General features: G+C 35.2%; 1 protein-coding gene across 5 annotated transcripts in view; it reads right to left on the reverse strand.

The window, feature by feature from the left end:
* The window catches only part of CDC27 (cell division cycle 27), a 50539-nt gene that overhangs the window by 16561 nt on the left and 18734 nt on the right, over window positions 1-15244 (reverse strand). For 3 of the 5 annotated variants that reach the window (XM_014531993.1, XM_005858593.2, XM_014531996.1), the window contains 7 exons: window positions 12282-12379; window positions 11355-11509; window positions 11038-11249; window positions 10007-10121; window positions 5645-5760; window positions 1303-1402; window positions 149-356 (listed from right to left, as the gene is read on the reverse strand). In XM_014531993.1, the coding sequence (XP_014387479.1) occupies window positions 149-356; window positions 1303-1402; window positions 5645-5760; window positions 10007-10121; window positions 11038-11249; window positions 11355-11509; window positions 12282-12379 (1004 nt within the window). Of the gene's footprint in view, window positions 1-148; window positions 357-1302; window positions 1403-5644; window positions 5779-10006; window positions 10122-11037; window positions 11250-11354; window positions 11510-12281; window positions 12380-15244 lie in introns of all 5 variants that reach the window. The other 2 variants (XM_005858592.2, XM_005858591.2) reach the window with 1 other exon arrangement.

Raw genomic sequence — 15244 nt, forward strand, 5'->3', positions numbered from 1 at the left:
TTGATTTTCTAGAAAGACTAATTAAAAAATTACCATTAAAAATTCCAACATCTATTAGATAAAATGAAAGACACTTTAGTGAACATAAAAAAACTTACTTAAAATAGTGAATAAAATACAAAGAAGATATTTAGCATTTAAAACAGACCTGCTGCTGCTTTCTGTAGATTAAATGCCTGGATCTGAGGTGTGATTGTGGAGATTTTCCCTTCTGAAATGATGGAAGAGTCCAATTTTGTAATTTCCAGGCTATCATTTATGTTAGGTTGAGTTATTCCTCCTTTATTAGTTTTACTTTTCGTTTTTCTGTTTGGGATTTTAGGTGGAAACTTCATTTTTAATTTTTTGCTATTCTCCTGTAAAAAGCAGGAAACCCCCACACTTGTTACACTCATGTATTTTAGACATTCCCCGAACCCTTTCTCAAATATTAGATAAAAATAAATGTACAATCTTGTGTATAATCTTGATTGATGTATATTTTTCTCAGAAAAAATTTATAAAGATAAGTCTTTAAAGTCATTTAATTTTAAATAATTCTGAAAATAATTCATATTAACCAGTGTTTAAGATAAATTAGCATTAAATGTTGCTCTTTTCTGAAATATCATTTTCATTTATTATTTAAAAAGAAAAGTAGATGCAATACTATTTAATTGTCTCAGAGCATCATAATTAATATGATAAAACTATTGAACTGAATGTCAAAGATTATCCATAATATTTGTCAATGGACCAAGGAAACTTACCAAAGACATAATGAGACCCTTTAATTGTGCAAAGAAATGTGTAAAGAAAAGAAAATTTCCATTTACTCTTCCCCCAATTCTCACCATTGACAACATCTGACATAACCATAGTACATCATCAAATCCAGGAAACTGGAGTTGGTATAATACTATCAACTAAACTACAGACCTTATTTGGATTTCATCAGTTTTTTACATGCATTTTTTGGGGGGAGGGTGGATGTGCATGGTTCTATGAATTTTATAATATGTATAGACTTGTATAATCCACTGCCGCAATAAAAAAGCAGAATATTCTATCAACACAAAGAAATTCCCTTGTGCTATGCTTTAAAAGTCATACCTTCCCCCAGTTCTAACTCCTAAAAACCACTGATCAGTTTTCCAACACAATTTTGTCATTTCAACTAAATTGTAAAATAATAAAGGACCAAGAAAATTTACAAATGTTATATAGATGGCTCCCCAAATTAAAAAATTTTTACAGTCACTTAATTTATTTATTAGAAATTGAGTCATCAATGAACAGAAATTTTAGAGGGGGAAGCATTACCTTGGTTGTAGAGCTGTCACTAGTAAAAAGTCGTGAACTTCTTCGAGGCAGTGCATTTGGGGGAGATGTGATAGTGGGGCTTAATACCTGAGGTGTTGTACTAAAAAAATATATAAAAATAGACATTTTAAAAAAACTCAGTTTATGACCATAAACTGTTGCTTCCATTCTGGTATATTAAAAAATAAACATTCAACATGTTTGCACTCTAAAGTTGATGAGTTTGGTTAGTCCTTTTCTCGTCCCTCTATGAAAACTCAGATTTAAATACTATTTGTGTTACCATAAAATAATGATTATACTACAGGTCTTTGCTCTATCTGAAATTGCCAATTTAAACTTAAAACAATCCACATAAAAATTCTGGGTCAATAAAAGGTAAACATACCTATAAACCAATTATCTCTAGCCCTCATTTGCAATGATAGCAAATTAGAGAAAAAGGTAAAGATAATTGGCAATGGATAGTTTAAATGTAGGGACACTTCCCAACAAATACCACCAGAACAACTTATACTTGAGAAGTATTTCCCTATAAATTCAAACACCACATCAAGATTTATAGAACAAAAGAAAGCTAATAATCTCTTGGGTACAGTTTTTACTTTAAAGGCAAATCCTACAATATAAGAATTTCATTCTTAGAAAGCAAACAAACTTAAAACCTGAAATTATCTGACAGTAAGTAAGTCTATGGAGTAAACTGTTTACAATTTATATAGTTTATGGGAAATCCTAGTAGTTACCTGAGTTTGGGTCAAAGAGACTTTTGAAAAGAGATGTTGACCAGTGAGTAAAGAATATCCAGGTAGTCCTTAATCTTTTCAAAAACCATAATCTCAATGTAGGGGTTTCAGCAAAAGAGGTCATTTGGGTTAACCAATTAATTTTTTAAATAAATTTTTTAAATTTATTTTTAAAAGCAGTTTAAAGTTCACAGAAATATTGAGGGGGCAGGTACAGAGATTTCCTATATACCCTCTAAACTCCCAAATGCATAGCCTCCCCCATCATCAACATCCCCTCAGAGTGGTACAATTGTTATAGTTGAGGAGCCTATATCAACACATCATAATTTTCCAAAGTCCATAGTTCACATTAGAGTTCATTTTTGGTTTTGCACATTCTATGCATTTGAACAAATATACAATAACAGGTAATTATGGTATCATCTAGAATATTTTTACTGTCCTAAAAATCCTCTGTGCTCTGTCTGTTCATCACTCCCTCTCTAACTCCTTGAAACCATTGATCCTTTTACTGTCTCCATATTTTGCTTTTTTGAGAAACCAATTCATTTTCCTTTATTTTGTACTAACTATGTCATTTTTACTACAAAAGTGAATGATATTTTTTCAATATTGCCTAATTATAGAAAAAGGTTTTGACTGAGAAGTGGGAAGGAATAATCTCATAGCATGGGGCAGTTTATATGGAAGACAAGCCTGAGAAAGATGCTGAGATTGCTTAAAATGGACAGAAGCCTGCATGAGGTCAACATAAATCTTATAGAGGTAGGAAAAAAATGATTAAGAGGATTCTGGAGTTGGGGTGGCTAAAGACAAACTCTTCCTATATTATAATTATCATCAGGGTTCTGTTAGCTCCAAAGGGCAATTTGACAAAAAAAAAGAGAAAAAATGCTCAAAACCTGACAGTGAACTATTCTTTCAATTACAAAACAGAGGAGAAATAAAAATTTTCTTCTGACATACAAAAGCTGAAAAAATTCATGATCATCAGACCTAGACCACAAGAAAAGTTAAAAGAATTCCTTCATGATGAAGAAAAAGGATACCAAATTGAAATTTGGATATACAGAAATAATAATTGAAATTTGGATATACAGGCAGTGGGGAGAAGAGGAGTTAATGGGGGGGAAAAGGGACACCTGTAATACTTTAACCCCCTAGAGTGCCGGGGAGCGTGATCGCGCTCCTCCTGTCTTTCACCAGAAGTGCGGGGAGCGCTATCGCTTATTAAAAGTTAAACAATATCTTCATTCATGTATTCAAAGTCAACATTAATTTTATTTTAACATTATATGTTTTGTTCAAATTTTTTTTCTACTAGTATTTTATAATACAATCAGCAAACAATGTATGTCAAAGATGAAAACAAATGTAGTAAAGGTTTCCTTAAGTTTTTGAATATGTAACTTCATTTACTTGCGATTCATAATTTTTCTCCTAAACTGCTGTAAAATCAGCAAAAATGCCTTGGCAATTTTAGCATAGTTCCTAGGATATTGGTTGGCACTCAAAGGTTAAACAATAAGGATAAAATTTAAAAAGGAAAAACAAATATATGAGTAAATATAAAATAGACTTCTTTGTATTATTTTACAAAAATTCTATAAAAGATAACCAAAGCAGAAACTACAACAATGCACTATGGGGTGAATAACATATATAGAAGTAAACTATATGACAACCATAGCATAAAGACTAGGAGAGGAACATGAAAAAATACTATGTTACATGACATGGTATATATTGTTACTTGAAGGTAGACTTTTATAAGTTAAAATGTTATACTATAAACTCTAAATAAAAGACAAAATAAGAATAATCTATAATAATAAAAGCAAAATATGCTAACTAGACTGAACATCCTTTCGGATGAAGCCGGGGCTACGAGGGAAGCCCAGGTCCTGGATGCCTGCTGGCAGCCAGGGGAAGGAAGGCCTACTCTTGCACGAATTTCGTGCATCAGACCTCTAGTTACTAACAAAGCAATGCTGTGGGTTGAAATGTGTCTCCTAAAAAGATATGTTGAACCCCTAATTCCCAGAACCTGTGAATGTGACCTTATTTAAAAATAGGGTCTCAGTTCTAGCTGGTTTGGCTCAATGGACAGAGTGTCAGCCTGTGGACTGAAGTGTCCTGGGTTCAATTCAAGCGCACATGCCTGGGCTGTGGGCTCCATCCCCAGTAGGGAATATGCAGAAAGCAGCCAATAGATGATTCTCTCTCATCATTGATGTTTCTACTTCTCTCTCCCTCTCCCTTCCACTCTGAAATCAATACAAATATAAAAAATAATAATAGTAATAAATAGGGTCTTTGTAGCTATAGTCACGTTAAAATGAGGCCATCAGGGCCCATATTACTGATTTCCTTAAAAGAAAAGGAAAATTTGGTTACAGAGATACACAGGGAAGACGGCCATGTGAAAAAGACAGAGGCAGATACTGAGTTAGGCTACCACCAACTAAGAAATGCCTGGGGCTACCAGAAGCTGAAAGAGCTAAGGAAGGATCCTCTTCTAGAGGCTTCAGAGGTTGTATGGTCCTGTCAATACTTTAATTTTGGATTATTGTGTCCAGAACTGTGAGTAAATAAATTTTTTATTTTAAAACCATCCAGTTTGTGGTACTTTGTTTCGGCAGCTATAGGAAACAAATATAGAATTAAGTAGGTAATACAAAGAACAAAGAATTATTAACAATTGATGCTTATTAGTGTATTTGTTTAGTTTTAAGTGAAATATATAATTCAATAAATGTTTTAAGTATTCTTTAGGATTAGCATATACTCAGCCTATATAACATTACTCTGCAGGAGACCTCAGGCTCCTTCTCATAACTGAGCCCCAGGCAATTTGTCACCTGTCTTCAAGCTGGCACTCATGATGATACTTACCATCCTACTGCTTTAGAAATATTGAGGCCTTTTATATAGTCAAGTCAAGTCATATGCATCCATGTAACTTTTTTTTTTTTAAATATATTTTTTGATTTTTTGCAGAGAGGAAGGGACAGGGATAGAGAGTTAGAAACATGGATCAGCTGCCTCCTGCACACCCCCGACTGGGGATGTGCCCGCAACCAAGGTACATGCCCTTGGCCGGAATCGAACCCGGGACCCTTCAGTCCGCAGGCCGGCGCTCTATCCACTGAGCCAAACCGGTTAGGGCCATACATGTAACTTTTAAGACTTATGATTCATTATTTGAGGAGGAAAGAGACATATCTGTTTATAGAAATGCATAACAGGGGAATGACAGAATGAAACCTATCTGTACTTAACCAGTGGAGAAGGTCATGTAAATAAGAGGAAAATTACTTTGGAGGAGTGTTTGGAATATCTAATTTCAACAAATTCATGAGGCAATTAGAGTAAACTAAAAAGATATTTTAGCTAATTCTTGTCTTGATTTGCATTATAATACTCAACTAAAAATTACACTAGTCTTTTTAGTAAGTTAGAAATTTCTCAAATTTGACATATTCAAAATTTATAATAGTCATTCTAGAATTCGTAGGAGAGTCAAAACCTGCCTATATGGAAGTATAGCAAGAAAATCTGAACAATATCAAATAATGCACCATAATAAATACCTTGTTTGTGGGCCAGAACTTTGTGTTTGTGCAACAAGAACTGGAGTTACCTCTCGACTATTTCCACTCTGTGAGAAGACAGATTTTGTTCCAGTTTGGCCGATTCTGGCAACAGACTGCAAAACACAAAAAGTCTAAGGTTTGTGAATTATAAATTGCATTATAAATAATGAGAGATATATGATGCTCCTATTTCCATTATCCAAATGCAAGATTTCATAATATATTACTGTCATTTGAATACACAAACTACAGTGGGGCCTTGACTTACGAGTGTCCCGACTAACAAGTTTTTCTAGATACGAGCCGTCTCTCGGCCGATTTTTTGCTTTGAGTTGCGAGCTAAAATTCGGGTTACGAGTCAGCTTCAGATACCCCACCGCTAGTTGATGCAGCTAATGTCACAGTGAACACCACAACATCAGCCCAGTATCACATGTCTCACTCGTTCACTTTTTGATTTGACATACGAGCAATTTGAGTTACGAGCTCCGTCACGGAACGAATTAAACTCGTAAGTCAAGGCCCCACTGTACTGTCATACTAGAGGCCCGGTGCATGAATTCGTTCACAGGTGGGGTCTGGCTGGCTCACTCCAATGGGGGCAATTGGGGCTGGGCAGGCCAGAGGGAGGGGCCTCGGGAGGTTGGCTGGCCAGCTCCGCCCCCAATCTGGCAGGTTGGCTAGACTTTTTTATATATATTTGAATGAACATCAGCCTATTTCCACATTTTAACCCCAGTGTTTTTATCTTTATACTATCCTGTCATCTTTCACATTAGTTTTTAAGGAAAGGCTCAAATTTCTGGAAGCCATTTATTACAACATCTTCTCCAGTTGGGGCTAATGCTAAAGAATTTTAAGAGCTACTATTCTCAAGATTTATGATCTAATTTAGTATACATAAAAAAATAATATAGCCCCGCTGGCATGGCTCAGTGGTTGAGCTTTGACCTGGAGGTCATGGTTCGATTCCCAGTCAGAGCACACGCCTGGGTTGCAGGCTCAATACCCAGTAGGGGGTGTACAGGAAGTAGCCAATCAATGATTCTCTGTCATCAATAATGTTTCTATTCCTTTCTCCCTCTCCCTTCCTTTCTAAAATCAATAAAAATACTTGAAAAATATACAGAATAAGATTTTTATATTCCTTCTTTGGCACTTAGTAAAAAGCAGTTCTATACAGGTATCCCCTACTTTTTGAAAGTTCATGACTTTGCTTTTATGAAAAAAGTTGAGAAGCAAAAATACTGCTTAGCATTTGTTTTGCAAGGAGCCGTTAGAAGCTTTGAGAGCCTCCAGTAGTGAGAGTGGTAGCAGTAAGCTCCTTCCCTGGGAACTACACCCAGCATCAAGCCACCAGAGCATGGAACTGTGTCTGTGAGCATCTGTGCTTTATTTTGTGCACTCATTAGCAAGATATGCCCTAAAGTATCAGAAAAACTCATAAGGATGTTATGTATAGTGAAAAACCGGATGTACTTAAGCATTTCAATTGTGGTGAATGAAATAAAGACGTGCATGCGTTGAATTTTGGGGCTGGGAATGCTCAAAATATTTCTTTATAAATTACTTATAATTTATAAATTATAAACACTTATTTGCTTTAAACCATTTTGGCTTACAAGAGGTTTCATGAATACTCTACTTTTGTATAGTGGGGGAAACCTACAGTAGTTAGAAGAGTAGGTTTAAAAAGACATCATCCAATTATTTTCCAAATTCTAAGGATATTGCTCTTAGAATTAATATTTCTTTCTAGTGTATTCAATCTTTCATTAATTAGTTTCTGCTGTCTAGAGAGGGGAAAAACCCTTTGCTTGCTCCTTTCTGTCTTCTCTAATTTGTCACCTTATTTCTATTCATTTTCTCATTTGGCTTCTTTATAAAGAGATCAATGACTACTGTATCAATGGATGTTTTAAATTTCTTTACTACCAGATAATTTTCTTCAAAACTTACCTGCTACTTTCATAGCCACTGTACATAAATCTCAAACTGTACATTACAAATAATCATGTTTTCATCAGATAAGAAAGCCTAATTTTGGCCTTTCCTGCATTCATCATCACTGATCATGCCTCCTTTTTGAAACTTTGTATAATTTCCAAAATAGTACAGCATCTTTATTATTTGTCTTACCATTTCATTTGCTGGCCCCTCTTCCTTCCATTAACTATGCTCTTTAGCTACTCTCTCTTTCCTTAGGAGAGCCTAGCCATTTTAACAGCTTTAATTATTATTTCTATCACCAGGCCTTATTCTTTCCTGTATGATTAACTATCCACTGAATATTTTCACCTAATCTACCACCACCTCACCTATATTCCTTCCTCCTTTTCCTTCTACATTCACCCAAAGGACAAAACTTAAAGTCAATTTGGGCCTTATCTAACCAAGAACTATGTACTACACCCACAACTAGGTTTGATATATATATTTTTAAAATATATTTTATTGGTTTTTTACAGAGAGGAAGGGAGAGGGATAGAGAGAGTCAGAGACATTGATGAGAGAGAAACATCGATCAGCTGCCTCCTGCACACTCCCCACTGGGGATGTGCCCGCAACCAAGGTACATGCCCTTGACCGGAATCGAACCTGGGACACTTGAGTCCGCAGGCTAACTCTCTATCCACTGAGCCAAACCGGTCAGGGCTAGGTTTGATATTTTTAGTTGATACTGCATGCAGACCTACAAGTATAGCTTTTCTAAGAACATCTTGTAATAGGGTAAGAAGAGAACAGAGGCACAAGAGGAAGAGATGTGACTTTTATTATTTGGGCACTGAAATCATATACCTCTCACTTCCTAACTTCTCCTGATTGCAATAGCTTGCCTGGTTCTGGCCTATTTCACCTGGCATGCTAACTACTATGCTACTATGCCTTCTCATAACTATAATAAACTAATTCCCACAATTATTTTTCACTCTTATAACAGTGCAATACAAGGTAGTTGCCAACTTTTAGATATCACATTTAAAATAATCTACACTTCAACTACTTTGCAGTCTCTTTTCACCACTCTTGGAACTCCCCCCCCCCTCCCCCCCAGACTCTAAGGAAGTTCAGGAATAAAAGAGTATAAAACAAGAAGAAACATGTCTCTAGAGTGGTAAAGGGGCTATATTGGTCATTCACATACTATTATTATTTATTTAGCTGTCATTTCTTAAACATCTATTACCACATTGTATGCGGGAAACGTATTTATAAAACGTATAAATAAGCACGGCAAATAGGCATTTTACACATATAACCTAATTTAATTATCATAAAAGATACCTTGCATCACAGATATCTTTTAAACAAATAGCACTTTGACCTGTACTGCCATAGATCTTTATAAAAGAGTATTATAAAGAGAATCTCAAAACTTGTCCCAGTATTTACTGAAAGAATATTGTCAAATATTTTTCATTTTTTTAAACATTTCTATATAATAAAAGCCTAATATGCTAAGTGTCCGGTCGTCTGGTCAGCCATTCAACCAATCAAAGTGTAATATGCTAATGATATGCTAAGGCCGCCCAACAGCTAGCTATGATGTGCACTGACCACCAGGGGCAGACAGTCGACTGGTTGACCAGTCACTACTATGAGCACTAACCACCAGGGGGCAGACGTTCTGACTGGTAGGTTAGCTTGCTACTGGGGTCCGGCTGATCGAGATTGAGTGAGAAGAGCCAGACATGCCCTGGAGCCCTCCTGTGGTCCCTCCCGACCTGGCCAACCTCCCACATCCCTCCCCTGCCCCGATCCTGCACCAGTGGGGTCCTTCGGCCTGGCCTGCACCCTCTCACAATCCAGGACCCCTCGGGAGATGTCGAAGAGCCAGTTTCAGCCCGATCCCGCAGACCAGGCAGAGGGACCCACTGGTGCACGAATTCGTGCACCTGGCCTCTAGTTTACTATAAATTTACTACACATCTATGAGTAGCCACTATAAGAATTTTATTATCAGAAACAGCTGGCTTTACATAAGTCAGTCTTTTTTTCATTTTAACACTAAAAAACAAACATGGTGATGGGGACAAGTAAAAACTATGGCAGGTATATTTCTTATTTATATTCAAAGTGACAGAAACTCTTAATTTCATTTAAAAAACCATAAGAAATTAAAGGAAAAATCTGAATGTGTTTATTTGATGTACGCTGAAATAAAGAGCAACCAGGTTTGTGTCTCCAATTATAACAAGGAGGCTAGGACAGCGATAACTTTTTACATTTAGATCAATAACTCTAATGCAACAACAATTATATAAAGTTAGATCCTCTATGAAATTGCTTTTAATAGATTGGAATTTTAAATGAATTTTCTTTCATCGGTACCAAAACTATATTTTACACGGAAAATACCTTTTTTGAAGGGGCTCCGGTGGGTGGCACATCAATTACAGAAGATGTATTAGTGTAGTTTTGTAAATAGGATCCATCTCCAGGACTTGGGGTTTCTAATGGCAAAATCCCAAAACTGAGAAGAGGTTGAAATCAAGGTGTCAAAAAGTCATCAAGGCATATATAAAGCAGCAGTATACTAAATTAGAAGGTCTAAAAGGAAGAGAATGGCAAATCAGTCTTGGGGCAGCGAGGATCTAAGGGGCAGATTAAAAATAAGCTATGAATGTAGACTATTCCAACCACCATAACTAAAACTTAAAATACCAAACAAGACTAAATTGAGCAGCAACAACTGATCTCAGGAGATTTATTATAAATAAGAGTGGCTTTGTAAAAACTAAGTTTCCAATGATCAAATTTATTAAAATTCTTGGAATTTATGGGATTTAGACACTATTACAGAGAAAATGTGAATCCACTTATGGATTCAATGAGTTATTGTCATCTCATGTTTATGATATTTTAGTAGTTCCCTGGCCCTGGGACCCAATTTAAGTCTATTCTAGCATATAATTTTTTATTTTGATACTTTTGGATATATATCATCTGGGCTGGGTTCCTGTATTTATACATACATACACTTCTAATAATTTTCACAAAATATTTCATATTAATAGGTGTCATTCCTTCCTCCATGTTTTGGAAAATAGCACTTTAACAACAACCATCGTCTGATTATATCATAAACATTTCAACATTCTAAGAGGTTCACTATTCACTGATGCACAAACATAAAGACATCTTTTAATGCATACACTAACTCCATATGGCATATTTAAGAGTTTTTAAATTTTCTCTAATATTTAATATTAAATTTTTATCACAGGTACTTTATTTTTTACTCCATTATTGACTTATTAAATGCCTCTTTTTCTATATTGATTTAAAAGTTTCATATTATTAGTAATTTACATTACCAATAATATGAATTATTATAAAATAATTTAATATTATAGAACACATTTTAAACTATCTTTTGTTTGTCTTACCTGGGGGTTAATGGGCTAAGAGCAGCTGGTCCTCCTAATAAGCTTCGACCAGTTTTTGGTTTATTTTGAACCTGTTTAGATAATATAGAAGTTCCTGTTCCGAGAGGGACAGTATCTGGTGAAATTACAGCTGAATCAATATAAGACACTGAGGAATCTGTATTCAACGAATACTTTGAATTGGAAGATTCTAAATTCAGTCTGTTTAATTCCTGAAACAGAAAATTTCTACCATGACATTTACAATACATCATTTAGTTCAGATCATTATTTTTCATTTTCATAATATTTTGAATAATAGAATATGATACACTTACAATTGTGTCCTGGGGTGTTTCTGTAAGAACCGTCTCAGGTTGTCTGTGAGATAAATTATGATTAGATACTACTGTTGTGCAAGAGTTGGGCAGACAGTTGCTAAAGTTCTGTAAAGAGGTTAATTTAAATGTTTGGTCAGGATCTGGCTTTTCACCTGTGAAGGGAAAAAAAAATTTGCTTCTGAAGAAGTGAGGGTTAATTTTCCACCCCAGGTATGTATAAATCAGTGGAAATAGCCCTTTTCCAGAGTTTTAAAGTTCTTCTGATTGTTTTACCTGATCAAATTTACCTCCCAGAAGCCCACCCATCAATTTATTGCACAAGTTTACCCCTAAGATAAAGCTGTAAATTTAGGAAATAAACTAAACACCAATGATATTGATTTTAAATATAATAAATCACAGGAAAATGCCAATTTCTGTGTTTATTTTAAAGCAGAAAGCAAAGATCTAGATCTCATTTTGCCCAAGGTAAGGACTAAGAGTAGAGAGTTGAAACCCACTAGAAATATTAAAATTTTAAGCACTCCCATGTATATAAATACAATGTTTTAAAATGATCCTTCATGCATACTAGAATATATATATACATATATATATACTGAAACACCCCATATATTCCAGGTCTTAATTTATATTATTACAGTTTCTGCTTTGGGATTCTATTCATTTCTTTTCTTATCCATGAAGCTGTTTTGGTTAATGCTATACTCATAATACAACTCATGCTAGAGGACACAAGAAAGGCTACATTATTCCTGAAACATATGACTCTATCTTATTTCTTGTTCTCACTTTTAACATCCCTTTGGCTTTGAAAAATATTTTTTTCTGAATAATTTGTATCACATTCCAAAAATTAAGCAAGGAAAAAAATAGAGAGGAAATGGAGAACCCCTTCCCCTACAGCCATTTCTATAAACCTACCTATTTCACATAATGATTCAAAGGGGGACCAGAGGAAAGGATTTAAACTAAGGCTCTTTTGGTAACATTCTGATCCTTTGGCAAGCCGATCTGTTTTGCTGTAAAGGCAAACAAATCAATTAGACACGCTATAAAACCTAAGACATATATTATAAGGAAATTTTTGGTACAGAAATTAGTTAAGTCTTATAAAAGTTCTGAGAATATTCTTCTTGATGCTTCCCTAAATCACCACTTTCCCCTTCTTACTATCCTCCAATCTCTATTACTTAGGGCAATTCAAGTCAAAAGTCAGTGAAAATAAACAGAACATGAATTAAAAGGAATGCTAACAAAATGAACAAACTATCATTGCCATCTTGAATATTATAATGTTTTTTATGTACTGTCAGATACTAGAATTACTAAAGGAGATATAAAAAACATCCAAATGTTTCAGTCTTATTTTCTTAATTTTTAATATAATATCCTAGTGGTAATTTTCAAAGTGACTTAAATGCTTTAAATATAGCATATTTAAGTGATCAGATTTTCTAACCAAGTGGAGGTGATAGTTCTTAATGAAAGAAAAGCTTATGTTTCTAAATCAGGTATATAAAGGTTACATTTAGAATGTAAACATTCCTAAAACCATATATACTTGTAACAACCTGAAAATTATTAGACTGGCATTGTTACCTCCTTTGCTTTTAAATGGGAGGGCAGATGGGGTTGAGGGTTAGTGAGACTCATTGGAGTTTTCAGGCAAAAAAAATACTAATCCTCTTATCTGAAGTGGAAGTTCTTCATTATACATATAATGGGAAAAAATTAAGATACAGTAATTCTTTTATTGATTTCAGAGAGGAAGGGAGAGGGAGAGAGATAGAAACATCAATGATGAGAGAGAATCACCAATCAGCTGCCTCCTGCACACCCCTACTGGGGATTGAGCCCACAACCCGGGCATGTGCCCTTGATCAGAATCGAACCTGGGACCCTTCAGTCCAGAGGCCAACACTATCCACTGAGCCAAATCAGCTAGGGCATAAGATACAGTAATTCTTCCAAAATTCTATAAAGCGCCAGATGGCAACTAACCAAGATTTTCAAAAGAATTTTCAAATGAAACTATCAGCTAAAACATATAATCTAAGTGCTGTCAGTGTAATCTCAGAGAACTCTGAAGAGGACCCCTTGGGGAACTAGATTAGTTTGCTTTACTTCCAAATTTTCAAGTGACTAGAAACTAGAATGATGTACTAAAGACAAGTACCACCAGTTGAAGGATATCTAGCTTTCCATACTTTCCTAATTTGATTCAATAAACACATGAACATGTGTGAAGTAGTTTCCAATGATGGTTTTTATTTGCCTTTCCTTAAGGTCTAATGACTTGGCACATCCTTTTATGTGCTTATTTACCAGCCATATGTCCTCTACAGTGAAGTATCCATTTAAGTATTTTGTCCATTTTCCAGTTTTATTACTATTGAGAATTCAAAAACAAAACTTTTTCTATTAAGTCTTTTTTAAAAAAAATATTTTATTGATTCTTTACAGAGAGGAACGAGAGGGATAGAGAATTAGAAACATCGATCAGCTGCCTCCTGCACACCCCCCACTGGGGACGTGCCCGCAACCAAGGCACATGCCCCTGACCGGAATCGAACCCGGGACCCTTCAGTCTGCAGGTTGACACTCCATCCACCGAGCCAAACCGGCCAGGGCTCTATTAAGTCTTTTTTAGTTACCATCTTATCCCTCTTCTTAACCAGGTAGAATTGAGCATTCCCTCATTCGAACAAAATACTTCTCAAATTTTATCACATCACTTTTTTACTGTTATCATAAAAACTTATGAACTTTTGTTTACTGCTTATCTCCTCTACTCTATTATAAATCTCTGAGGGTGAAGAATGTGAGTTATTTATCTTCATATCCTCAGTGCCAAGTACTGTGTCTAGCCATAATAGAGGATGAATCTCAAAGTTCCTTGAATAAATGACAAGATGAATCATAGTTGCATGAACCAAATAACTCTAAGTCCTTTTATTGAGATAAATGAAGATATTAATATTTTATTTTTATTTACTCCCATTCTCAAGAGTAGTGTCATCTGATTATGAGCCTCCAATTCAAATAATTTATTCTGTTCAAAAAGACATTTTCAAGGTTTTTCAAAACTACTATTAAACTAGTCTCAATTTATCTTAAAACAGATACTATCCTAATTTTTAGATAAACAATCCTCATCCATTTTTCCCATGATGTGCAACAGATGACATTTACACAAGCGATGCACTCCTGTAGTCAGTTGAAGAATTCCTGTTACCTCATTACATCTTGACCCCTATTCCCAGTTCAAAGAGTATTTCAGAATAAAAATAGGTGAGAAAAATATTATTATGATGATAACATTGAAGTCAATCTCTCTTGCCTTTAAAAGACTGAAATTAAATAAATATAAGTAAATTTATTTACTTTATGGCTGAAACTTTCCTTCAAACCTCCTACTAAGGAGCAGCAGTGACATTTAATATTAGAGAAAAAAACTTCACTCTTCTTTTTCCTCAGTGGATTATATGAAGATACTCTCCTCAACCAGGTAAAAAACCCATCTGTTCACTCAATTGGTAGGCAGTGTGCTGCTATAGCTATTATCATTAAGGCAAAATGGAGAGTCAATATGGGGTCAGCATCTCTAGTATTTTCCAGGTTTAACAAGGTCATGGAACTAGAAGACTGTGTACTACTACTCAGCCAAGTGCTACTTGATAAACACAGATCATCACAGGTTTTTAAAATCACAAAGCAATGCCCTAACTGGTTTGGCTCAGTGGATGGAGCATCCGCCTGCGGACTCAAGGGTCCCGGGTTCGATTCTGGTCAAGGGCATGTACCTTGGTTGCGGGCACATCCCCAGTGGGGGGTGTGCAGGAGGCAGCTGATCGATGCTTCTCTCTCATGGATGTTTCTAACTC

This window comes from Myotis brandtii, unplaced genomic scaffold (genome assembly GCF_000412655.1).
Source record: "Myotis brandtii unplaced genomic scaffold, ASM41265v1 scaffold120, whole genome shotgun sequence".
NCBI classification, from domain to species: domain Eukaryota; kingdom Metazoa; phylum Chordata; class Mammalia; order Chiroptera; family Vespertilionidae; genus Myotis; species Myotis brandtii.